At 46.7% G+C, this 23,789-nt stretch overlaps 6 protein-coding genes across 6 annotated transcripts; 3 read left to right on the plus strand and 3 right to left on the minus strand.

Moving 5' to 3' along the window:
- Nucleotides 1–57: 57 nt before the first annotated feature.
- On the minus strand, nucleotides 58–517 carry GLAREA_02648 (uncharacterized protein; the record flags this gene model as incomplete). The annotated part of the gene is made up of 2 exons (XM_008087733.1): nucleotides 58–372; nucleotides 422–517. 2 exons carry the CDS (start codon nucleotides 515–517, stop codon nucleotides 58–60), a joined length of 411 nt encoding a protein of 136 aa, XP_008085924.1.
- A 2,106-nt stretch (nucleotides 518–2,623) lies between these two features.
- GLAREA_02649 (MFS general substrate transporter) lies at nucleotides 2,624–4,654 on the minus strand (the record flags this gene model as incomplete). Its single annotated transcript, XM_008087734.1, has 5 exons — nucleotides 2,624–3,362; nucleotides 3,434–3,722; nucleotides 3,775–4,203; nucleotides 4,254–4,444; nucleotides 4,521–4,654. The coding sequence occupies 5 exons, from the start codon at nucleotides 4,652–4,654 to the stop codon at nucleotides 2,624–2,626; spliced, it is 1,782 nt and encodes a 593-aa protein (XP_008085925.1).
- A 2,231-nt stretch (nucleotides 4,655–6,885) lies between these two features.
- GLAREA_02650 (Thiolase-like protein) lies at nucleotides 6,886–16,511 on the plus strand (the record flags this gene model as incomplete). The annotated part of the gene is made up of 8 exons (XM_008087735.1): nucleotides 6,886–7,550; nucleotides 7,618–8,140; nucleotides 8,199–8,290; nucleotides 8,497–13,639; nucleotides 13,693–13,831; nucleotides 13,881–15,268; nucleotides 15,370–16,310; nucleotides 16,379–16,511. 8 exons carry the CDS (start codon nucleotides 6,886–6,888, stop codon nucleotides 16,509–16,511), a joined length of 9,024 nt encoding a protein of 3,007 aa, XP_008085926.1.
- A 1,185-nt stretch (nucleotides 16,512–17,696) lies between these two features.
- Nucleotides 17,697–19,345, plus strand: GLAREA_02651 ((Trans)glycosidase; the record flags this gene model as incomplete). Its single annotated transcript, XM_008087736.1, has 5 exons — nucleotides 17,697–17,842; nucleotides 17,893–18,012; nucleotides 18,058–18,197; nucleotides 18,248–18,718; nucleotides 18,765–19,345. The coding sequence occupies 5 exons, from the start codon at nucleotides 17,697–17,699 to the stop codon at nucleotides 19,343–19,345; spliced, it is 1,458 nt and encodes a 485-aa protein (XP_008085927.1).
- A 496-nt stretch (nucleotides 19,346–19,841) lies between these two features.
- GLAREA_02652 (Arabinanase/levansucrase/invertase) lies at nucleotides 19,842–21,738 on the plus strand (the record flags this gene model as incomplete). Its single annotated transcript, XM_008087737.1, has 10 exons — nucleotides 19,842–19,919; nucleotides 19,969–20,038; nucleotides 20,108–20,322; nucleotides 20,374–20,462; nucleotides 20,511–20,563; nucleotides 20,614–20,648; nucleotides 20,695–20,851; nucleotides 20,908–21,043; nucleotides 21,098–21,648; nucleotides 21,701–21,738. 10 exons carry the CDS (start codon nucleotides 19,842–19,844, stop codon nucleotides 21,736–21,738), a joined length of 1,422 nt encoding a protein of 473 aa, XP_008085928.1.
- A 38-nt stretch (nucleotides 21,739–21,776) lies between these two features.
- On the minus strand, nucleotides 21,777–22,792 carry GLAREA_02653 (uncharacterized protein; the record flags this gene model as incomplete). Its single annotated transcript, XM_008087738.1, has 3 exons — nucleotides 21,777–21,793; nucleotides 21,859–22,611; nucleotides 22,660–22,792. The coding sequence occupies 3 exons, from the start codon at nucleotides 22,790–22,792 to the stop codon at nucleotides 21,777–21,779; spliced, it is 903 nt and encodes a 300-aa protein (XP_008085929.1).
- Between the last annotated feature and the right edge of the window lie 997 nt (nucleotides 22,793–23,789).

A 23,789-nucleotide genomic window follows, 5' to 3' on the forward strand; every position in this document is an offset into this window, starting at 1 on the left:
TCCATTTCACATTCCACCTCCTCATTACCACCCATCCACCTTCTTCTCCACCTCGCCTTAATTATTCCTAGTAAGCCTAACAACCAGCACAACCACACCCACAATAACATGCACAATCACCACTCCAATCACAATATTCGTACAATTCCCATTCTGTTCCTTCCGCGTCCCATAATCGCGATCTTCCCATTCCGGTTTGTGGTACGAAGAATAGGTAGGGTACGTCGGTCGGGTGTAGGAGAATGGATCTGGTGGTGGGTTGCCAGATGGGTTTCGAGGTGGGTAGGTGTGGGAGAATGGGTCTTGGGGGGGACGGTAGGCTGGAGGGAGGGGTGAGAGTGATGGGTTTTGTGGTGGGATGTTGGGGGTTGTCTGGGGTGGAGTTAGTATGGGAGTTCTAAAAGATTTTTGGAGGGCTTACGGGAAGTGGTGAGTTTTGTTGGGATATTAATGATTGTGCTTTTCGTGTGTCGACTTCAAGACCGGGAGTTTCTGGGTTTTGGCTTGATCCAGTCATAATGAAAAGAAAATCGCTTCTGGATTCAAAATCAATTTCCTCAGACCAAAAACCACTACTCTGAAAGCAATTCAGGGGTTTAAATCGCTGATATTCGCGATCCTTCGATCATGGACCACGGTCTCCTGAGTTCTAATTTTTTTCCAGAATCAATGAAATCGAGAAATCGTCAGCGCAAGACATCAATAAATCAGAAATCAGGAAATGCTTCATTTATCAACCATCACGGGGTTCCCACCGTTGATGTACGTTAAGAAAGCGTTCGAGCTACAGTGCTGCGGCGGGTTTAACACAATCTTGAGACATCAAACTTGTTGGTTACGGCATCATGCCTTGTACAGATTCCTGGATGATTGGATGAGACGACTGCGTTCTAGCGAGGCAGTGGTGGTGGCCTATCGATTGTGGGATGCAAAAGTGCGGCGAAGTTTGGGGTCGAGTTTATGAGGCGATTTAGCGAAAGGAAATATTGACATGGTGGATGGTGTATGATTTGTGGTGTGAGTCTTTCTATTGCTTGGTTGAGTTCTTGTATTTGTATGGCTGTCGATACAAGGAATATCGCGACGACAGAGTTGTGTGTGGTTGGGTGCTTGGAAGCTAAACGATTTGCTGGAAATCTTGGGTGATGGAATTTTGTCAACGAAGGCTTGTGCCGCAAGTCTTGCTTGCCTTCGCATTGCAATTCCAGTGTAAGTCTATGAGAGTATGAGCGTGTGAGTCGGTGTTGACGTCGTCCAATCGTTTTGGGTGCGCATAATTTCAGTGCGACATCACGGTTCCGGAACACCAACAGATGGTCGTACAGTATTACTGGACTTTCGGTTCCAGTTTCATCGAGTTTAACCTCGACGTATTGATCTTTGACTGCAAGAAACTCCTCCCCGTGATGGGTAAATACCTACAGTACATGGTCCTGCCGTGGGAAATTTCCGTATTGAGTTCTGGCTTGCCTGGTTGCGATGCAGCGAAAAGGAGTTGGCTTCTTTTGATCCCTGGCTACTTCTCAATTTTCCAGCATGTAGTATAGATTAATAATAAGTTTTAAAGTCAATCTAATAATTATACATTAAATTGCCTCAATCGGGACTACGTACTTCTTCTTCATTCCCACGAGACGAATTTCCGAAGATGGCAGACGATACACGAAAAGACGACCCAGTACGCCACCAAAGAAACTACCTAAAGGCATGATTATGGGAAAAAATGGAAAGCCGTATGCTTCAATCTATAAACACATTTTACATCTAGACTAATAATAAAAAGATGCCGAACGTGCAACTCCCTCTCCGACTTCAAAATGGGCACAAAATCCATCTCCAAAACCCCGCTTCCATCCAAAGACTGCCCTCCCGATGTCGAAGCTCTCGGCCGCTTCTGGTAGACAGTCCTCCACTCAATCGCATCGACCTACCCCGTGACCCCCTCTACCTCCGAACAATTAGAGACGCGAAGCAATTTATGGGGATTTTTGGAAAACAATATCCGTGCTGGGTATGTGCTGAGGAGTTTTAATGGTTTATGGTACAGAATAAGGTTCGAGTGGGGAGTCGCGATGCGTTTGGAAGGTGGATGTGTGAGGCGCACAATGGTGTGAATCGAAAGCTTGGGAAGAAAAAATTTGATTGTGTAAAGTGGGAGGAACGGTGGAAGACAAGGTGAAAGGATGGGAGGTGTGATTAGATTTTTGGGTTGGGGTGTATGATATAATGTTAGATATGGCTGCATATATTGGCGTTTAGATGGATCTAAGAAGGTTTGGTATGACTGATTTAGTGTATAGGGAGAAACTCTGCTCGAAAATTGCATATATTCACTAGTCACGCCAAGCAGCGAGAACGTTTGTCTGGACATTTGGCCGGCGTTATACGAATACTACGTTGGCTTCGCGATGGGAACTCTTTCCTCTATTTATGGAAAACAGCATAGCCTTATAAACAGTCCTGATCAACGCCATCGTAAACGCAACTCTTATATCAGCAGCTGTTTTACACAGCATCAGAATATGATAGAGCTCCTGCTGTTAAGCGAACTGGGTTGCTTTTACTTCGTTGCTCTAAGTGCTTATATGATCTTATACTCAGGTAGTTCCAGCATTCCTAACTCTTACTTTTTCTTTCCTTTCAAACTGCTATTCTCCATCCCAAAGCTGCACATCATAGCTAACCCTGCCCCAGCAACCGCTAACCAAAACGCTTTCGTCAATCCCCCATTATACGCCTCCAAAACCTTCTGTACAACCTCAACTCCCAAACCCTCAACAACCCTCACCACATCCGAGGCCCCAGCATCAACAACCATCTGCACATTCACACCTTCAATGCCCCTCAACCCCTTAACAAGCTCCGAGGAAAATATATTCTGCGCTATACTTAACCCCAAGGACCCTCCCAAGCATTGCGAAAACATTATGAGAGCATTGGCAGTAGGCACGTCTTCATCAGACAACACAGCTTGCAAAGCATAGAACGGCATAAGCGACGGAATACCATAGCCGATGCCCGCAACAACTTGATACGACAGCCATTTCTCTGGTCCACTATCAAGCTTGAGGGAGGTGAGAAGACCGGAGCCAAGCGCGAAGATAGCGGCTCCGATAATCATGAAGGGGACGTAGTACCCTAATCTTGTTACAAGATAGCCGGCTGCTAGGGTGGCGATGGCTATTGTTACGCCGAAGATCAGAGTGCGTAGGCCCGAGTCTTGGGCACTGAGGGAACGAACGGCTTGAAAGTAGATTGGTACGTAGTAAGCCTGCGCCATCATTGCTACTTGAAGAAATGCTTTGAAAAGGAAACTTATGGCTACTGTGCGTTGGGAGATGATCCGGATTGGGATTACGGCACTGTGAGAGACATGGTTAGTTTTGTGATTTGTTAAACAGTTTTGAGCCAGTCTCATCAGGGGACTAATTACTTTTCTTTCTTGTAGTATTGCATACCTACAAAGACAATGGTGAGTAACGCAAACCCCAATAGACACCCCCAAACCCGCGCATCCGACCAAGGATAGACGAGACCACCATATTGGAGAGCGAGGAGTAGGCATACGAGGCACCCAGTCAAAATGAATGCGCTCAAAAAATCAAGTTTGACAATCTTTTGCCAGTATGTAAGATCTGAATGAGGTGTTTTTGGTTCTTTGAATATCCAAATGAGACCAACCATGGCCAGGACACCGAAAGCTACATAACGTGAGTTGATATCTACAAGATTTCGGACTAAATGGAATTGTGGCAGCATGAAATGGGTACTTACGGACATTAAGCCAAAAGCAAAACCTCCACGTCAACTTCTTAGAATCCGTTATCAAACCACCGAGCAATGGCCCCGCAACAGCGGCAATTCCATACATAGTAGAAACCGTTGACATATACAAAGGCCTCTTGATTTTCGGCACGGCGTGAGCAATTATCAAAAGTCCGCCACAAAACATCCCCGCTGCACCAACACCTGCCAGAGCTCGACCGATAATGAAAACAGTGGAGGTTGAAGCAGCGGCACATATGATTGAACCAACTTCAAAGATCAGAAACGCCCCGATGTAAGTCCACTTCATGTTGAAGAATGTGAAGATCCTACCAAATGTAGGTTGCATTGACATTTGTGTAAGCAGGTAAGAGCTGCCATACCAAGCAACGTCGTAGAGGCGGCCAAAGTCCGATGTGATGCGTGGTATTGCCGTCGCTGCAAACGAGTGTTAGTGAATGTGAGTTCAGATGTGGCGCAATATCTACCGATGATGCTACTGTCCAAAGCTACCATGAACACAGCTGCCATGAGTGCAGTCATGAGAGTTGCGAGAGACCATCCATGGAGGAATCTGCCTTCATCGTCTAGCTCCTGAAAAGAACCAGAAGTGCGGTCTTCTACATCCTTTGATTCAAGAACTTCGGTTTCAACGAAGATTTGAGCTTCAGTCTGTTGACTTGGCAATACACCAGTCAGCAAATCGATAGATTTTAAGTTGACTGAGACAGATGGAGGCCGACGGTGGGACATACGATTCCGCCGCGGAGAAACCAACATTGCCACAATCGAAAGGCATTTCCAGTTTTTCTTTCTCTTTCTCAATATCTCTATTTTCAAGAGAAGTCCTCACTTCGCTGAGGGAGTTTTTCGGCGTTGGGGTAGTCATTTTGCTAACGAATTTCCAGACTAAAGTTGATAACGAAGCAGCACCAAATATATTTCAGGCAGGATGAACTGTAGCTTTCCTAGGGCAGTAGATGTTGGCCTTATACCCATTTGAGTTCGGCACAACTCGGATCTCCCGACGCGACGCCTCTCGGATCGCATCTGAGCTTAAAATACTGCTAGTACACCGTCCATTGCTGGGGCAAATCTAAGCCAAGAGGTCGGCAGACTCTAACAGGCTTGTGATCCGACTGATTGTAACCCAATATTCCTTTTGAATCTCGGCTCTGACAAAATGTTATGTTTTAGTAACTATGTTTTAGCGTTGTTGGTCTCGCTAGGTGGGTAAACGCATCAAGAGCTGTGATAGGTTGAGGATGACCTCAGCTACGCCGCTCCATTTTTCAAGCCTCTCGCTCATCCGCACTTTTTTTTGGATTGTTTGGACGCTGAAGGGTATCATATTCGGGAAGAAGTTGAACAGTACTGCCGTGTGTACATTCTTTTTCTCTTACTCTGACATATGGATACCCGGTGTTGCTATTACTAAATTAATAGTCTTACTTGATATAGACCTCAAGATAAGACGAGCACCCACAAGGTTCTTTTCTCCGACTTAACGATTTACTTACAACGTAAGGAATAGTGCCTCACCTCGCCGGATTAAATCTGACTAGAATTTGTAGGACGCTGCACCTGAACAAGGGGTGTCTATATGCCAGAGTAAAAGATATTCCTGCTGGTGAGGAGAAGTGGAAGTTAACGAGTTTAGATATCCATATAATTATTCATGTTCACACCCACCCATAGGACTACTGTCTTTCTGGCATGCCTGTTCATTGTATTTAATTGAAGGTGAAAATTGACCTCAGTATTCCCTGGGGCAAATTGCCCAAATCCATATTCTGGAATTTGAACCTCGAGACTCAAGCTTGTTTCACTGCAGAGATTGCGCTGAAATGAATCAGGAAGATCCTCCGTAGACCTGAACCAATTCTTGAAGTTAAGAATTTGGATACAGTCTAACAATATCCAGAATCTCGGTTCGCCTCATTGAGATGGTACCCCCACACCCCCACTTCAAACCAACTTTTCAGCATAGCAGCGTCAACAACTTACATGATGTAGAACACTGAGATAGTTTTAACTCCTTAACACCTTCTTAGAAACAGACGACTACCACCCTACTGCAACTAAAAGAAAGGGCTTTCCGTGCTTGGTACTTCGTCAGTATGTACAATCTTGTTGTTAGTGCATGACTGCGCGCAATTTACTTCGGAAAAAGGTTTTTGTACTTGATATGACATGTACATCCCTATGTTTCTAACACGTTGTGCAGTTTCTGCCACCAACATGCGGCTTATTCTCTGGTGTGACTTGTCACGAGGGCTGCATCGTGAATGGAAGAAAGGCTGAACAAGGATTTCCACCATGGCATCAAGGCCGGCAGTGCTAATAGTCTCTTATGCACGTCCAAATAAAATAGGAATCCCTAGTAATTACCAAGGATATCAATACGTGTCTTTGAAAATCCACCTCGATGACTTTGAATGGAGACGATCTGTCGAAAATCTCCTTGAGTGTTGTGTGTCTGGATAGGGAGAATGAGTCAATCACGCTCATCTGCGATACCCAAAGATGTACTCATAGGGACATATCGCTGAAACAGGTATATTGTCAATCTCACCCATATCGATTATTTTGACACCCCGAGGCAAATAAGCATTGACATGATGATGTTGTCCATCAGGTACAAGGTATCGACAGTAGTAACCAACATTGCAAGGAAAAGGTTCCTCTCATGCAAACGCTGTGACGAGGGATCTGTCTTCGACCTTTCAACTCTGTCGTAATGCTCCTTTCAGATTGACCCCCGAGCTCTCATGCTGCTAGACCTGATCATACTTGGATAGAAAATGAGCGATTTGGAGGCGAAAGCACATAAGATTCAGAAGTCTTGGGCGACCGGGTTTTCTAGACTCATGGACGATGACAGGGCTGAAAGGAATCGACTCCACAGAGGCGGACTGTAGAGAGAAAGTCGGTGTAGAAGGGAGGAGAAAAGAGAGAGCAGATAGGCTTTGAGTTACTAGAAGACCCATTTTTCAAACCTTCAAGAGGTGATATAACTCCCCAAGTCCCCACAGAGATAAACAGAGACATACAAGACAAATACAGCCAATCTGATTACTTTATGAAATCTTACATTACATCCAAAACAAACACAAAAATATGAGCGAGCAACTTCCAGTACCCATTGCCATCATTGGCATGAGTTGTCGGTTCCCAGGCGGAGCCAACGACCCAGACAAGCTTTGGGAAATGGTTTCGAACGGCCGAACTAGCTGGACCGATGTCCCCGAAGATCGCTGGCGGTGGAAGAGTTTCTACAATCCACATCCCGAAGCTAATGGGGCACACAATGCTCGCGGTGGATGCTTCCTAGATTCCGACATCTCTGAATTCGACGCAGGTTTCTTTGGCATCCCCCCCGCGGAGGCTACTGCAATGGACCCGCAGCACCGATTCCAGATAGAGTCTGCTTTCGAAGCCCTCGAGAATGCAGGTATTCCGGTCGAGACACTCAAAGGAACAGACACAGCAGTGTTCACTGCAATTGCTAGTCGTGACTACGACAGAATGGCATACAAAGATACAAGCGATATCGCCAAATACCATCTGACGGGTTGTGGAGATCCAACGCTTTGTGGCCGGATTTCATATCTATTCGACCTCAAAGGCCCATCTGTGACACTCGATACTGGATGCTCTGGGAGCTTAGTGTGCTTACACCAGGCTTGCACAAGTCTTCGAACCGGAGAGTCTAATATGGCCATAGTTGGGGGGACTCACCTATTGCTCGGGCCCGACCTGACAATTGCCATGAGTCTATTGCAGTAAGTTGTATTCTATTTCCATTCCTTTAAGAGGAAAGACGAGAAGATATTTACTGACGCTGTGCAGCATGATAAACGACGATGGTCGATGCTACTCTTTTGACAGCCGCGGCGCTGGATATGGTCGGGCTGAGGGTGTTGCCACTGTGATCTTGAAGCGACTTGATGATGCCATTCGCGATGGACATCCAATTCGAGCCGTCATTCGTAACACCGGAACAAACTCGGACGGTAAAACTAATGGAATTCTTCTTCCAAGCTCCGCTGCCCAACAACGTTTGATGCAATCAACGATAAACGCTGCAGGTATCAACCCACTTGACGTAGGCTATGTCGAGGCACATGGTACGGGAACACAAGCCGGAGATGCCGCAGAAACGGGATCTATCAGTCGTACTTTCAGCGACGACGGTAAGCGGGATAGTACTCTATTTATCGGAAGTATCAAAGCGAATATTGGACACCTGGAGGCTACTAGCGGACTTGCCGGTTTGATCAAGACTGTTCTGATGCTCGAGAAAGGGCTCGTGGCGCCGGTACCTAATATCGTAGAGATGAAAGAGGGACTTTCCCTGGGGAGCCATATCAAGGTATGTGCTGATATATATAACCCCCTTGGCTAGACATGTGATTGACGAGCAAGTTTAGATTCCACGCGTGTTAGAGACATTTCCTGGTCCACGACCAGGCAGCACTGAGAATGTGCGACTAGCCGCAATCTCATCATTTGGATTTGGAGGGTAAGTCTTCGGTCATTTCGTTGTTATGTTCTCGTTTTCCATATAACCGATCTCCGTTGCTACCCATTTCGCGAAGTTCCCACTTTTGTATCTCCCAGCGAATTCAGAATTTTTCGAAAACTGGAGAGGCTGTACATGGAGTTAGAACCAAGAAGGCCATTTAAAGAACGGAAATACCAGAAAGAGCTAACCACCGAGCTTCGTAGGTCCAACGCGAGTGCAGTCCTTGCATCAGCAACAACCGTGGAGGTGGACGTGAAGCGAATACTCCCGAACAGCGCCAACAGCGACAAAGTAACACATAGACATACCAACGGCATCTACAAGAATGGTTCAATCGAGGATAATGGCAACCGACCAGAACTCATTGCTCTATCGGCCAAGTCTGAGAAGTCGTTGCGGTCGATCCTCACCAATCTTCGTATTTGGCTAGCCGAGAATCAGGAGAACAAGGAGAACACGATCACGATCTCGGATCTCGCGTATACTCTAGCGGTGCGGCGCTCAAAGATGCAATGGAGATGGACAGCGATTGCCAGTGATTTTCAGACTTTAACCGCGTCGCTTGATGTGTCGAATTCTCCACGAATTGTGCGTGTAGCACCAGAAGTCCGTGTGGTGTTTCTCTTCACAGGACAAGGGGCGCAGTGGTTTGCCATGGGTCGGGAGCTCATCGGAGCCTATCCGACATTTCGTCGATCATTGGAGCGCTCGGCCCAAGCGCTATCCCGACTCGGAGCGTCCTGGGACCTCTTGGGCGAACTCATGCGTGACGAGACTACATCTCAAATCAACAAGAGTGAATTCTCTCAACCCATCTCAACTGCTGTTCAAATTGCTCTGGTCGACCTTCTCACAGAGCTTTCTATCGTTCCCCAAGCCGTCTTGGGCCATTCAAGTGGTGAGATTGCTGCTGCTTATGCTGCAAGGTTCCTGGACCATGAAACAGCTCTTGCGATATCATATCATCGCAGCTTCATCTCGTCATGGTGCAAAGAAGATGTCAGGGGCGAAGGCACCATGATAGCCGTTGGACTAGGTGAAGCAGACGTTTCATTATACTTGAACCGTGTTCAGAATGGCACTGCAGTCGTCGCTTGCTCGAATAGCCCAGCGAGCACCACTGTTTCTGGCGACGAAACCGCCATTGATGAGCTAAAAGATCTTCTTGATCTCGACTCTGTCTTCAACCGAAGGCTACAAGTGGATACCGCCTACCACTCACACCATATGCAAATGGTCGCCGGTAGATACATGGATGCTATGTCTGAGATCCATAACGCCGTGGCTTCCCAACAGTCCAACGGTTCAGCCTCAGGTACTCGGTTCTTCTCATCGGTGACCGGTCACGAGAAATTTTCGGATTTTGGAGCTGCCTATTGGGTTCAGAATCTGGTATCAAAGGTACAATACAACGGCGCTTTAAAGCAGTTGATCAACAAGGTTGGAGCTCAGAGCATCGGTGCTCCGCCGTATGTTTTCACAGAGATTGGGCCCCATGGTGCACTTTCTGGGCCAACTCGCCAGACTTTGAGCCACGTCGAAATAGGAGCTCTCAAATACACATACGCTTCGTGTTTAACAAGGGGTCGAGACGGCAGGAACACTATTATGGAGCTGGCCTCAAGTCTATTCATCCAGGGCTACCCAATTGAGCTGCCCAAATTACTGAACGAGACCCAGAAATATCAAGTATTAAAAAATCTAGCCCCATATGCTTGGGATCACTCAAATCAATATTGGCACGAATCTCGATTGAGCAAAGACTATCGCATGCGAAATCATGCTCCCCATGAGCTGCTTGGATTGAAGGTTGTGGGCACAAGCTATCTCGAACCAACCTGGAGGAATGATCTCAGCGCCTCAAGTCTTCCATGGATTCAAGAACACATCATCGACGGTTTTGCCCTGTTTCCAGGAGGTGCCTTCCTCTGTATGGCAATGGAAGCTATCAACCAAATGGTTGTTGACCGTCAGATTCCCGGTAAAATCAACAAATATCTTATGAAAGATGTCATTTACTCAAAGGCGCTCGTCGTCCCTGATGCCCCTGCCAAGATAGAGATCCAGCTTACTCTTCGACCCTCAAAGGGCTTGACCGACAAAAACGCAACTACTTGGGAAGATTTTAGAATCACTTCTTATGGTAGTGACTGCACCTGGAGTGAGCATTGCCGAGGGTGTATCACCGTTGAATTTGATCCGGTCTGTGAAGAAGATAATGAGGCGGTCAAGGAAGAAAAGCTTACCGCACTGGCCGGTATGGAACTGATATCTAGACTGAAGTCTCAATGTTCCGAGGGTGTCGAGCCACAAGATTTTTATGACAGCCTTCGTTTGAATGGCATCGACTACGGACCGAATTTCTCGATTTTGACGGATATGAAAGTTGGACCTTGTAAAGCTCTCGGTACCATTATCATTCCCGACGTCTCAGCTTGTATGCCGTCTGGGTATCAACAGGCGCATATTATTCATCCTGCTACATTCGATGCCATGATGCACATCGTTCTCCCTCTATACAGTCGTCATTGCAGCAAGGGGCCTGTCATGCTCATTTCCGTAGACGAAGTGGTTGTCTCAACAAAGATTTCCTCTCAAGCTGGGCATAAATTACTGGTTGGCTGTGAGCTTTCTCCGGCTGGCTCACGTTCCGGTATGGTGGAATGGACTATCTTTCAGAAAGCTGAGGACTCTCAATATATTCCTGTGGTAAACCTTAGGTGTGGAGAGTTCCGCGGTATTGGTGAAGGCCAGATGGCGGGCCCTGATCTGGGCCTGGAAGACACTCCTCCGTTGAACCTACACTGGGACTCGGACGTTGATCTCCTTTCACCAAACCACTTTCAAGAAACTCGAACATCTAATGAAAAGTCGAGTCATCTCAGCGAGCTCTATCTTGCCAAGTATCTGGCGAAGTTGGCTTTCAAAAGGCCTCAACTCAAGATCATCGATATTGGAGCTAGGGCCAGCGACTCAACTTTAGCGATACTAGAGGCTTTGAAGCTAGATTTAGATTCAACCGATCGTACTCAGCTCCTTGAAAGTTACGAATACACAGACCATTCACCAGGGATTTTCGAGAAAGCACCAACTCTTCTCAACGAGTGGCAGCACATATTGAATCACAAAACTTTTGACATATCGAGAGATGCGGCCTCGCAGAACCTCGTTGAGAACTCATATGATGTCGTTATCGCTGGAAATGCCACAATGGAGAAGCACCAGATCCGGCAAATGTTTGAAATTGTTAGAAAACTTCTTAGGACAGGGGGACAAATGATTGTCATTCCAAACACAGGAGCAGCGGCACAATCTTTACTTTCTGTGGATGAATGGAATGAACATCTATTGGCCACTTCTTTTGAAAGCATGAACCTAAGAATCAACGACTATGGCGGGGTAGCTGACACCGAGCCTGTCATAATCATGTCGAAGGCAATAGCCTTGAATCGGAGCAGTATAACATTTTCTCGTCCGGTTGAAATCATTTCTCGGTCTTCCTCCACCGAGCTAGAGAAATTCGGAGACGAACTGCACTCTTACATGCTGCAGAGTGGATTGGATGCTTCACATAGATCTTGGTCATCTTTCTTCCAACAAAGCGACTGTTTGCGTGTCATTCTAGATGATGCCACCGACCCTTACCTTGACGACCATGCTGTCTCTCGATTTCAGGATGTCTCTACTCTTATGAAAGCGTCAAGCAATATCTTGTGGGTCTCTTATTCTGCCCACTTGAAAACTCTGCCAAAAACGTCAACAACCATGCTGGCGCGTATGGCACGAAAGAACAATAACGACATCAAGTTTGTGACTTTCGACATCCAAGACAACTTTGATGATGATCTCCCCACCATTATACGCGTGATAAATGACATTTCACACGAGTTTACCAAACAACACCACAGCAATAATCCGACGGAGTCTACATACGTGTATCAACATGGACGGGTACTCATCCCCCGATTTATGCCAGACTTCAAGTTCTGTCAATGGATATATGATTCAACCCAAAATGCAAACTTCGTTACAGACCGTTTTAGATCAAGCAGTCGACGAGTCAGACTTCATGTAGAAACACCGGGACTGCTCGATAGTCTCATCTTTGTCGATGAAAACGACTCGTCAAAGCCACTTGACCCATCTGAAGTTGAGATTGAAGCTCACGCATTTGGGGTTAACCGAAAAGACGTGAGCATCGCATTGGGTCGCTCCAGGCCTCTTTCAAAGATGGTTGGAGAGTTCTCGGGAGTTGTGACGGCGGTTGGCTCTGATGCTGGGCAAAATTTCGAGATAAATGACAAAGTCTGTGGTTTTGGTGGAACTCCCTATGGCAACCATGTTCGTGTCAATCCCAATCTATTACACAAATTACCAAATATGGTCAATTTTACCGAAGGGGCATCGATTCCTTACGCTTTTGCGACGGCGTGGACTGCTCTCGTTGAGGTGGGCCAGCTTGAGGCAAATCAGCAGGTCTTGATTCATTCTGCGGCTGGAGCAATCGGTCAAGCAGCTCTAATAATCGCAAATCACATTGGAGCGGAAATATTTGCAACTGTTGGCAGCCCTGTCAAGCGTCAGCTTCTCATAGACAAGTTTAACATACTTGACAGCCACATCTTCTCCAGTCACTCTGCAACATTCAAAACTGGAATCAAGCGACTTACATATGGACGAGGCGTCGATGTAGTGCTCAACTCGCTTTCGGGCGACTCTTTATTCGATACATGGTCATGCGTTGCCGACTTTGGTACATTTATTGAGATTGGAAAGTTGGGCAAGAGCCAGATATCTACAGAACCGTTTGATCGAAACGTTACCTTTGCTTCAGTCGATATGAGTCTCATGGCGAAACACCAACCACAAAAGGTTAAGAAGATCTTAGCGAAGGTCATGAATCTATTTGAGACAGGTCAACTACGCGCAGTGTCGCCCATTCAAGCTCTACCAATATCGGACCTAGTTCCAGCCTTTCGTTTGATTCAAGGTCGTAAGCATGTTGGTAAAATTGTTTTAACAGCCGACCATGACGCTATAGTCAAGATGTCACCACCAAAACTGGACGGTCTGAAGCTTGACGCAGATGCCACTTATTTGGTACGCGGAGGAGCTGTTGGTCTAGCCATTTCCATAGCTGACTTTCTGGTTTTGAAAGGGGCAAAAAACGTGGTTATTATTACCTCAGAGGCTGATCGTGCCAAGGATGAATTGCCATCCGAACTTGAGGATCTAGTACACATCAAAGGATGTGACCTCGCCAATCACGACCATTCGGAAGCTGCATTCCGTTGGTGTTTTGATAGCTTTTCCACCGTCAAGGGAGTCATTGATTGTGGTACAGTGGTGAGGCTTTCGCAGTTTACTCACCGTTATACGTGGACTAAATTTATGTGCAGGATCATTCAATACAGGCATATGGTGCCCAATCTCAGCAAGCTATCAACACATCTGATACATTATTTCGCAACATCGGAAACAGAGTGTTAGAATTCTTCGTTTTCTTAAGATGGGAAAACATTCATTCTGCTTTACATGGTTCGTTTGCCAAAATTGAATCCTTTGAAATTTTGCTAAACATGCTCAGATGACGCTATCGACATTTCCACCAGTGCTAATAGTGTAGCATCCGTTCGCGAGAACTTAGACCGTCACCCCAACTTCATGTTTCTCAGTCTAGGAGCTATCGAGGGCATGGGCCCAAACGAGCCGAGCCCTCAAAAAGACCCAAAAGGTAGCACACCTATCAGGTTTGAAGCATTCCTTAAGGTACTTGAGTATAGCATAAGCAACCGAAATCATCCTGGGAGAAAGCATGATGTGGTCATGGGCTTCAACCGACAGTCATTGCTTGATCAGCAAAAGGTTTCCGAGCTTAGAGACCCGCTATTTGCGCATCTTCCATACCCGGCTAAGAATGGCATCCAAGTTTCAGATGGAAAAGCAACTACCTCAGTAACTATCGAGCAAAGCATACTTGCCTCGCAAAGCGATGAAGAGACGCGCGCGATTATTGCTGACGCAATCAGAGTGAAGATCGCTCAACTCGTCGCGCTTGATTACGATGAGATTGGATTGGACATGCCATTGGAAGGTTTTGGTCTCGATTCTTTAGTGGCTATTGAATTCAAAAACTGGATTGGGCGAAATATCTCCGCTTCCATGCAAACATCAGAGATTCTAGACACTCCCAATATTCATACACTATCACAATTAGTTATGGAAAGATCGATATTAGTCAGCGGTAGAGATCAGGTTCTTGCAGCTCCAGAAATCAATGGAGAGCAGCTAGAAGAAGCGCAGAAGTCGACAACAAAACCAGCCTTGAGCCAGACTCTAGATGGTGTCCAAGTGTCCGGAACAAATGCTTTACCTGAGCTGCCGCTTCCGGATCCGAAGACCACTCTCAAATTATGGCTCGAATCTATTCGACCTTTTTGTGCTCCAAAAGATATTGAACGCATTTCTCAAAAGATCGCAGATTTTCAAAAGACAGGAGGGGTCGGACCTCAAACTCAGAGACGTCTTTTGGAGAGACACAACGACTCAACGGGGGATAATTGGCTTTCGGAAATCTACAACAAAGAGATCTGGCTCCGCAATCGTAGTCCTCTGGTCCCTTTCAGCAGCTACTTCTTCTCCCACCCATTGAGTAGCTTCCAACATCATCAAGCCGAACGAGCAGCTATCATAGTGAAAGCCTCATATGAGTACATGCAGAAGGTTAACGATAACGATTTACCTCCAGTATATCTGAATGAGCAACTTCTTTGCGCGGAATCTAATAAGTGGCTTTTCAATACTTTGCGGAAACCATGCTTTGAGAGAGATGAGATGCAAAGCTTTCCAGACGACGATTATATTGTCATTCTCAGCCGTGGTAGAGCTTTCAAGGTGCAGCTCCAGAATGGTGTGTCCTTGAAAGAACTTCAAAGTATCTTTCAGGACATTTTAGATACGACACAAGACAGCGATGTATCTTGGCTGGGTATCCTTACATCTGATGAACGGAACTCCTGGGCGAGAATATGAACCCATTGTATTCCCTGAGAAGCACAACCGGCTAACATAACTAGATCCGCGAGTCAATAATTTCCGAAAACGTATCAAATAAGGAGTATATCCATTTCATCGAAGCATCCGCATTCGTAATCTGTCTCGACGAAGCAGCTCCAAGCAACCCGATCGAGCGAGCCCGCCATTTCCATTTTGGAGACGGCTCAAATCGATGGAACGATAAGTCGGTCCAGTTCGTCATTTGTAGCAACGGTATCTCGGCCATTATAGGAGACCACACAATGCTCGACGCCTCCACAGCCAACGGCCTAAATGATTTCGTAATAGACGCCATTCTCCAGCACCCCAAAGACACAACCACACCTTTCCATTCACCTCTCACAGCCCCTCAAGAATACACTCTCACCTCCACCCCCACCCTAATCAAACACATCACAAACCTCAAACAAAACTTTAGCACAACAACCGCTTCCTACGAACATGCCTTCTTCACCCTCCCACAGCTAGGCTCCCATCATCTCCGCGCCCACCGACTTCCCCCCGCCTCCGCGCTTCAAATCCTCGTCCAGCTCGCCCTCTCCCGCTACTTCGCGCAGCTAACGCCCTGTTGGGAAACCGTATCGCTAGGCACTTTTCGTCGCGGACGCGTGGATATCGTGCAAACGGTCTCACCACCCGTCGCTACCTGGATTGCAAGTCTCGCCAAGCCCGAAATTTCCAGGAAACAGAAAGGGCGGCTCTTCGCTGAAGCTTGCAGAGCGCATTCCGCGGGGATAGGACGGGCGTTTCGAGGGAAAAGTTATGCGCGGCATCTGCTTGCGCTGAGATGCTTTGCCGAGGAGACTGATGTGCGAAGAGGGCTATTGGATGATGAGATTTTTGAGAGGATGAGGCCGAAGAAGGCGTTTTCGAATTGTCACAGCTCGAGGAGTGCGGAGAAGGGTTGTGTGTTAGAAGACAGGGAGGGCGTGTGGTTGCATTTCGAGGTCGAGGATGAGTTGTTTGTCTCCACTTTCTTATATTCCTCTGTTTGCGAGATGAGATGAGACTAATCGAATTATCTTTTAGCACGAGGTTCTCTGTGACGAGTGGTGTGGGCAACACGGCGCGGTTTCAGAAAGTGTTAGTCGAGGCCGCAGGGGATGTGATGGGGATTCTCGAGGGTGTTGACCGCGATGGAGAGGATGCGCATTCACAGTAATAAGTAGGCTGCTAAAAGGCGTGAACTTCCAAACCCGGCCCCATACACCCGAAGCACGCAGAGGAGGAAATCTCACCTACACAATCACCTACATCTCTTTCCCTCAACTTCAATTCCACCCATAGACCACTCAGCTCATGTCCTTGCTCCCCAACCGCCAGATTAATCTGTGTCCCAAAGCCTCTACCCTCGTTCTCTAGATCCCATCCCATCTTTCCGCCCGTAGCTACGCGCATTCGACTTCGAGTATCGGCTGGCCCTTGCAGCTAAGAAACGATCGGGAATAGAGGGTAGAGAGAAGTATATTTTTTAATGATAATGTGTTGATTCTTGGGATTTAGGTCTTGGATCTACAACATTGACAGCATTGTGACAAAAAGCGACAAAATCTCTTGCAACAAAATCCCCTTACATTGGAATCTAATTGTTAGTGCTCCTTTGCTGCTACAAATATTCTCTTTGCTAGGGTCCCCTTGTTGCCGCCAGAATTCCCTTGTAGACGAGTCCAATTGTTGACGCCTCTTCTTGCTGCCAAAATTCCCAGTGTTTCCAGATTTGTCGCAACCGAAGTCTTGGCGCTCAACCCGTCCAAAATCCCCACCTGAGAGCCTCCATCCAGCCGCAAACGACAACTCGACCTCTTCATTTACACATCTACACAACTTCAAATATCGAACTCGCAGCTTACGATTCTCCTGAGTCGTTGTATCATACATCAACTCTCATTCGAGGGTTTATTGACAAGCCTAGCATCAAATCCTGTCGAAATGGAACAGATTCTCAATTGCCGAAGTAGACTCCACATCATCCAGGAGGGGAAGCTGGAAGAACCATCACCAATCGTTGATATACTCGCGGATGTCCACTATGCACCGGCAAAGATCATCACGAGCTTATAAGACCCTTAGATTGATTCTACCAGATTAGCATGCTGTCTCCGAGATTTATCAGAAACCGAGGCTTAATAATTTTCCCCCTGGCCTTAACGAAGGGGATGCCGGGGATAAAAGCAGGTAATTAAGCTGAGCACAAATTGCTAGGGAGCTACACGTGTGAATCTTTGAGCTTTAGAGACACGATTTTCTTTCATTCGGTTGACACGATTTTTTCATATTCCAATTGAAGATTCAATTGAAAGCCACTGGTTGTCTCTTGAGCACGAAAACTTTTAACACATCCTGAAAAATGCGTATACCTACAAGACGAGCACTCTGGATTTTGCTTTTGGGCCCAGCAACTATTCCAGCCGGTGCTGCCAGTATATCATATACGGTCCCTGGAACACCACCAGCTGGCTCAAGCTCCCTCGATGTTGCACCAGTTGGCGTCTCGTGAGTGCAATTAACAACATTAATGCCCGACTTTTGACATCTGAGGATAGCTTCGAGTTTTTTGCATTTCCCTCTTATTTTACCAACGTAACGGCGACAAAGCAATGCCTAAGTAACTTCCGAAGCTTGACTGGAGTATGGCCACCCATTAGAATAGGTGGAACTACACAGTGAGTGAAACAAGTTCCATCTTAGAGTCCAATTGACATAGTCAGAGATCGTGCTCAGCATGATGCTTCGGCTTCAGCCATGGTGGTATACACAGTGGCAGATCCTAAAGATGCTCCCGCGAAATTGACTTTCGGGTCATCATTTTTCAAGCTAGCTGCAACATACGCAGGAACAGTTGTAATAGGTGTGTTTTGGTTTCTCTTGGGAAAGAAACTTGTACTGATGAGCGCTTAGGCCTAAATCGAGGCTACAATAATATCGCAAATACGATTGCAGCAGCAAAGGTAGCGCAGAAAAGCATGTCGAACTTGCGAGCGATTGAGCTTGGAAACGAACCTGAATACTATGCAGGGGCAAATCAACCAATAGCTGTAGCAGCTGGCTCATGGACGCCTGGAGTAGATGCAAAATCGCAAAATAGTTGGATAGCTGCAGTCGGACAAGCGTTGGGCAGTCCAGCTATTATTCAAGCTGGAAATTCGAATACTGACCCTCCAACCTGGGGAGCAGCTGAGCTAATTCCAAACCTAAACTCCACATCAAGATCATATGTGTATGACTACTCTCATCATAATTATCCTGGTGGAACAGTCACATCTTTGATGAGCCACAGCGGTATTGTTAACAACATGAAGAAGTTCAAGGCAGATGTCGCGGCAGCAATGGCAGTTGGCAAGGAATATGTTCTTGGAGAGACCAATTCAGGTAAGATTATCATCCGTTAAGCAAGAACTCCACTAACATTGTGTAGTTTCTGGAGGTGGAGCTGCTGGTGTAAGTCCGACGTTCGGAGCAGCTCTCTGGACTATGGACTACGTACTTCACGCATCAGTTCTCAACATAAGACGAACTTATTTCCACCATGGTACCGTCGGACTTTGCTACTATTGCTGGTGGGGTCGGTACTCTATGGGAGCTCCATATTACGGAGCCTATGCCGCACAAGAAGCAATGGCCAATGGCTCTTACATTGCTCAATTGGACAATGGAAGTTCTGCATACGCAGGATATGTCATTTACGATTCAGCTTCCAAACCGCTCCGAGTTATGCTTTACAACTCTGAGTACTACGCCGGGAGTGGTACCAGAGTCGCTTCCAATTTTACTTTAAGTGGTATCAAGAGTTCAAGCGTAAAAGCGAAGAGATTGACGGCTGCAAGTGCGCTATCAAGGGCCGATAACGGAGCCGTGCCAACTTGGGGTGGACAGCAATTTGCAGATGTGACTTGCAGTATAGCTGGCACGGAGACTTTTGAGACTACAACTGTGACCAACGGCTCAGTCACCTTTTCTATTGCCGCTTCTGAAGCGCTGTTGGTATATTTGCAGTAGCTATAAGATTACATAGCTTACGAAATAGAAAAATATGCACCAATGAGTTTATCCTCAATGTCACATCATTTCTAGCCCTATTTCTCCGTAACCCAAATCCAAATCCCCCAATCCTCGCCATTAATCAACCCGAAACAACAAGCTTTCAGGGTCCCTCTCATCCACTTACCCCACAATCTGGGGTAACGGGGAACTCGGGGATATGTTGGCACATGACGTACAAATGCCGAAGCTACTTTGCGTCCTCCATGTGAATAATTGGTGTGGAATATCCACCGGTTGTTACTAGCTAGGTTGTGAGCTTCCACATTCGTGATAGAGGAGTTGACTTCTTGCGGGCCAATTGGGAGGGAGCTCGCTTAGGGGTTATAGATGGATTTCGGGGCTATTGAGGGTATGAAAGAGAGGGTGGTGCGCTGTTGGAAGGGAAAGCTGGATTGTAATCTATTTTGTTGTGTCGAAGATTCTTGTTTTCGATTTGAATTGAGCTTTCAAAATGCATTTTCCACGTGTGCTAAGTGCGCTTTTGGCAACTGCAATTCTACCACTTTCAGTACTAGGAAGTATCCAAATCGTATGTCCCTTACTACTTCCCATCTCTTCATTGTAACTCACTCTGCTAGGTCCCAGGCGCATCATGGACAACAGTCAACGCACCCTACCAACACATCCAAGCTCACGGCGGTGGAGTCTGTACGTTCCCCTCCCATTTCCCCTACCTTTCCCTCCCCTCACGTTGCCTCCCCATCTAACACCCCACAGTACTAGTAAACGGCCTCTACTACCTCATCGGCGAAAACAAACTCGCGGGCTCCGCCTTCCAATCCATAAACTGCTACTCCTCGCCGGACCTCGTGAACTGGAGTTATGTCACTAAACTACTGAGTGTCGGGCAGGGACATGCGGATTTGGCGAGTGGGAGGGTGGTGGAACGGCCGCATGTGGTTTATAATGAGGCGACGAAGAAGTATGTTATGGTATGTTGATTGTTGTTAATAAAAAGGTGTAGGACTCGCTGATGAGGATAGTGGCTTCATATTGATAGTAGTAATTACGGGGAGGCGAAGACGGGAGTTGCTACGAGTGATACGATTTGTGGGGGGCAATATACTTATCTGTGAGGATGCTCGCGGGAGATGTTATGAAGGGTTGTTAACGAAAGCAGAGGATCAACCCAGCCGCTTGGGTTTCAGAGTCGCGATATGAATCTTTTCAAAGGTCGGTTCTCTGATTCCGCTCTTACTGCACTTGTCAGCTAATCTCAACAGACACGGATGGTTCCGCGTACCTTTTGACTGAAGACGTAAGTCGGATCTAGCTAATATGAGGAAGTCAGCTAATTTAAACAGCGCGTCAACGGTCTGCGAATCGATTCTTTGACCTCGGATTACCTCAAACCGGTCAAGACAGTTTTCTTGTTCCCAGAGAAATACACATATGAAGCCGCGGCCATCCTCAAGAGAGGAAACACATATTTCATATTCGCAAGTGATCAAAGTGGTTGGGGTAAGTGTTCCTCTCCCAAAAACTCTGCTGTATCCGCACTAATCTGCCAACACCAGATCCAAATGACAACATCTACTCGACTGCTACGAATCTCGCTGGTCCATGGGCAACATGGAAGCTTGTCGCGCCTGCAGGAACAAAGACCTACAAGAGTCAAACTGCGAGTGTGATAGACATCAACGGTACCGCAGTGTAAGTTATATCTATATTTCATTATTCGTTACTGATTAAGGATGTAAACATTAGCTATATGGGCGATCGCTGGGTATCCTCAAACCTCATGCGCTCGACCTATGTGTGGCTTCCCCTCACCATATCAGGAACCACAGCATCTCTGGTACCCACTCCAGTCCTCTCTTTCTGGTCATCAACTAACCCGCCTCAGAATAACCAAGTGAACTGGGTATTGAACCAAGGATCCTGGTCTCCCGGCACCACGGAAACAACCTATGAAGCCGAGGCATCTGCAAATGTCCTAGCAGCCGGCTCCAAAAGTGTCGATTGCTCTGGCTGTTCCGGCAAAAAGTCCATCGGCTACATTGGCGGGTCGCCCAACGGGAAACTCACAATCTCAAGCGTATCATCCACCGCGACAACGCAGACGACCATTAGAATTAATTATACAAATGCCGATAGTGCGCAAAGGTATGCGACGTTAAGTGTGAATGGAGCCAAGTATATCGTGGCGTTCATACCAACGGGAGATGATAACACTCCTGGGACGGCGAGTGTGACGGTTAGGTTGAATCAAGGGACGGCTAATACTTTTGTGTTTGAGGCGTATAACGGCGGGTGGGGTGAGTGCTTTTTGTCGAACCCGTGTGCGTGGAGAGATGCTAACTGTTGCAGGTCCAAATATCGACCGTGTCGCAGTTCCGGTCTCGTAATTCAGCGAATGACAGTGGACTTTGCGTCAGATTTAGAATTAGACGTATTGTGTTCCTGTAGTAAAGTGGCAAAAGAACCACTAAGCAAATCTACTGAATCCATTTTGGACCCTTTGAAACTCCTCGCAAGTTTTCCAGGTAATGTATACCTTTTCCGAAGAATTTCCTTCTCTTTCCAGTCCTTCCAGCGATTCATAACCATACTCCTAGATATGAGAGAAACCACAGAGGTCGGCGGCATTGGCGCATTGTTGCAAACCTCCTTTAGTAACAAATCTAAATCTCCCCCGAACCTGACAGGATCGACAATGCTCATATATGCGAGCTCATAACGTGATGTCCTAATCGCATTTTCTGTCGCGAATTCATATTGATGACCTAACATTCGTGATTGGAGATACTTCCCCAAAACCGTGGAACATAGAAGAGCTAGAGATCCGTTTAAAGGCGAAAGAGTTCGGTGAGGTAAATATTGTGTAAGAATTTCCACAGTCGTGATTGCGCGCGCTTTAAGGGCAAAGGTCCCAATCTGAATCTCGAGGTCAGAATACTCATTTATGTTTGCAGCTTCGCGCAGATAGCGAACAGAGACCCAGATGTATCCGGTCGCGCACGTGCAAAGTGAGTAGATGGCTCCATTTGATTTATTTTCTTTCCGTAAGAAAGCATTTGGACCGCTGGTCTTGATATCGGCAAAGTTGGCTGAGAGATCTGAACCATATTTTGCGAGAAATTTTGGATCTTTGATATCGAGATCTGGCATAGATATTCCAGAGTCACGACGGGTGATGAAGAACTGCGGCTTGGTCATGAATTTCGATTCCACGTTGTGGCTTTCGTGGACACGGTTAATGACGAGATTCGGGCTTGAGACTATTGTTTCGTGAGTAGAGTCCGAATTGATAGAGAAGAGTCTCTTACATTCAGTAGAAATTGCAGCCTCCTGTATGATATCCGGCAGTTGCGCAAAGACGTGATCGTTCTGAGTGGTGACATCAATGATTGACGGAGCGCGACTACGGCTTGTAAGGAAGACTTCTGCGTCCAAATCCATGATAACGAGTGTTAGAATAAAAAAGTTGAGGATCGGCGAAACAAGAGCGGAAACGAGTGTATTGATACAGAGCAGTACTTCAGGTGTGCGATAGAACTCACGTATGCGCAGACAGGGTGGTAATCTCGTATTCCGTATAATTTTGGCTAAATTTGGTGCAGTGCCATGCACCAACGGTGCTGCGGGGTTTAGCAACAATACGAGAATCTCCAATGACGCAGTCATCACGAAGCAGAATGATTTGTTTTGAAACGCACTAGAATATTCCTTTGAAGGCCTAGACTGTGCCGAAAGGTGGTTCAAGCTTGGATTGCATTTTGCAATTGGGCAGTGCTGAGAAGAATGCTGGTTTTTTGAGGCACAACAGCTGTTGACATACGTATATCCATCCTCTACCGTCGACAGATGACAACGAATAGCACGAGGACGACGCTTGTCGTACTTCGAAGTACATGCTTACTCCTGCATGATTTTAACTACCGAGGCCATGCTGCTAGCCCAAAAGTTGCTCGTCGCAATCAGGAGCTCAATAGCAGATAACACTCGTGATCGGCGCTTGATTTGAACTTTCTTGTTCGCACCAACAGACCCGACATACACTCGTAAGGAGGGATTGATAGCTGGTGGAAAGATACTTCGTGCCTTTCCAAATTGAATCTGACCCATCCATGGGAATTCTTTAATTATCGAGCTGGGTGGCAGAGCCGCACTAAGAATGTTCGCGCCCAAGAACGATGTATGGGTACAGAGGTCCAACTTCGAGCCGGCGTTCTGGAGCAAGTGATGAGCATAAACCCAAGCGCAGCACCAATATTCCGGTGAAGATGTTCCAAACTAAACATTCTATTGCGAATGTATGAATTCGACTGTGACGCTTCCACTTCGAGGTCAAGCATGAGCAGCACAGCACTCGATACCATCTCTATTGACACTTCTGGACGAGCTGTTCGACGCTGAATTTGGGTTCTTCGATGCCAAATATCTGATGAAGTTAGAC

The sequence above is a fragment of the Glarea lozoyensis genome (assembly GCF_000409485.1).
Source record: "Glarea lozoyensis ATCC 20868 chromosome Unknown GLAREA6, whole genome shotgun sequence".
NCBI lineage: Eukaryota > Fungi > Ascomycota > Leotiomycetes > Helotiales > Helotiaceae > Glarea > Glarea lozoyensis.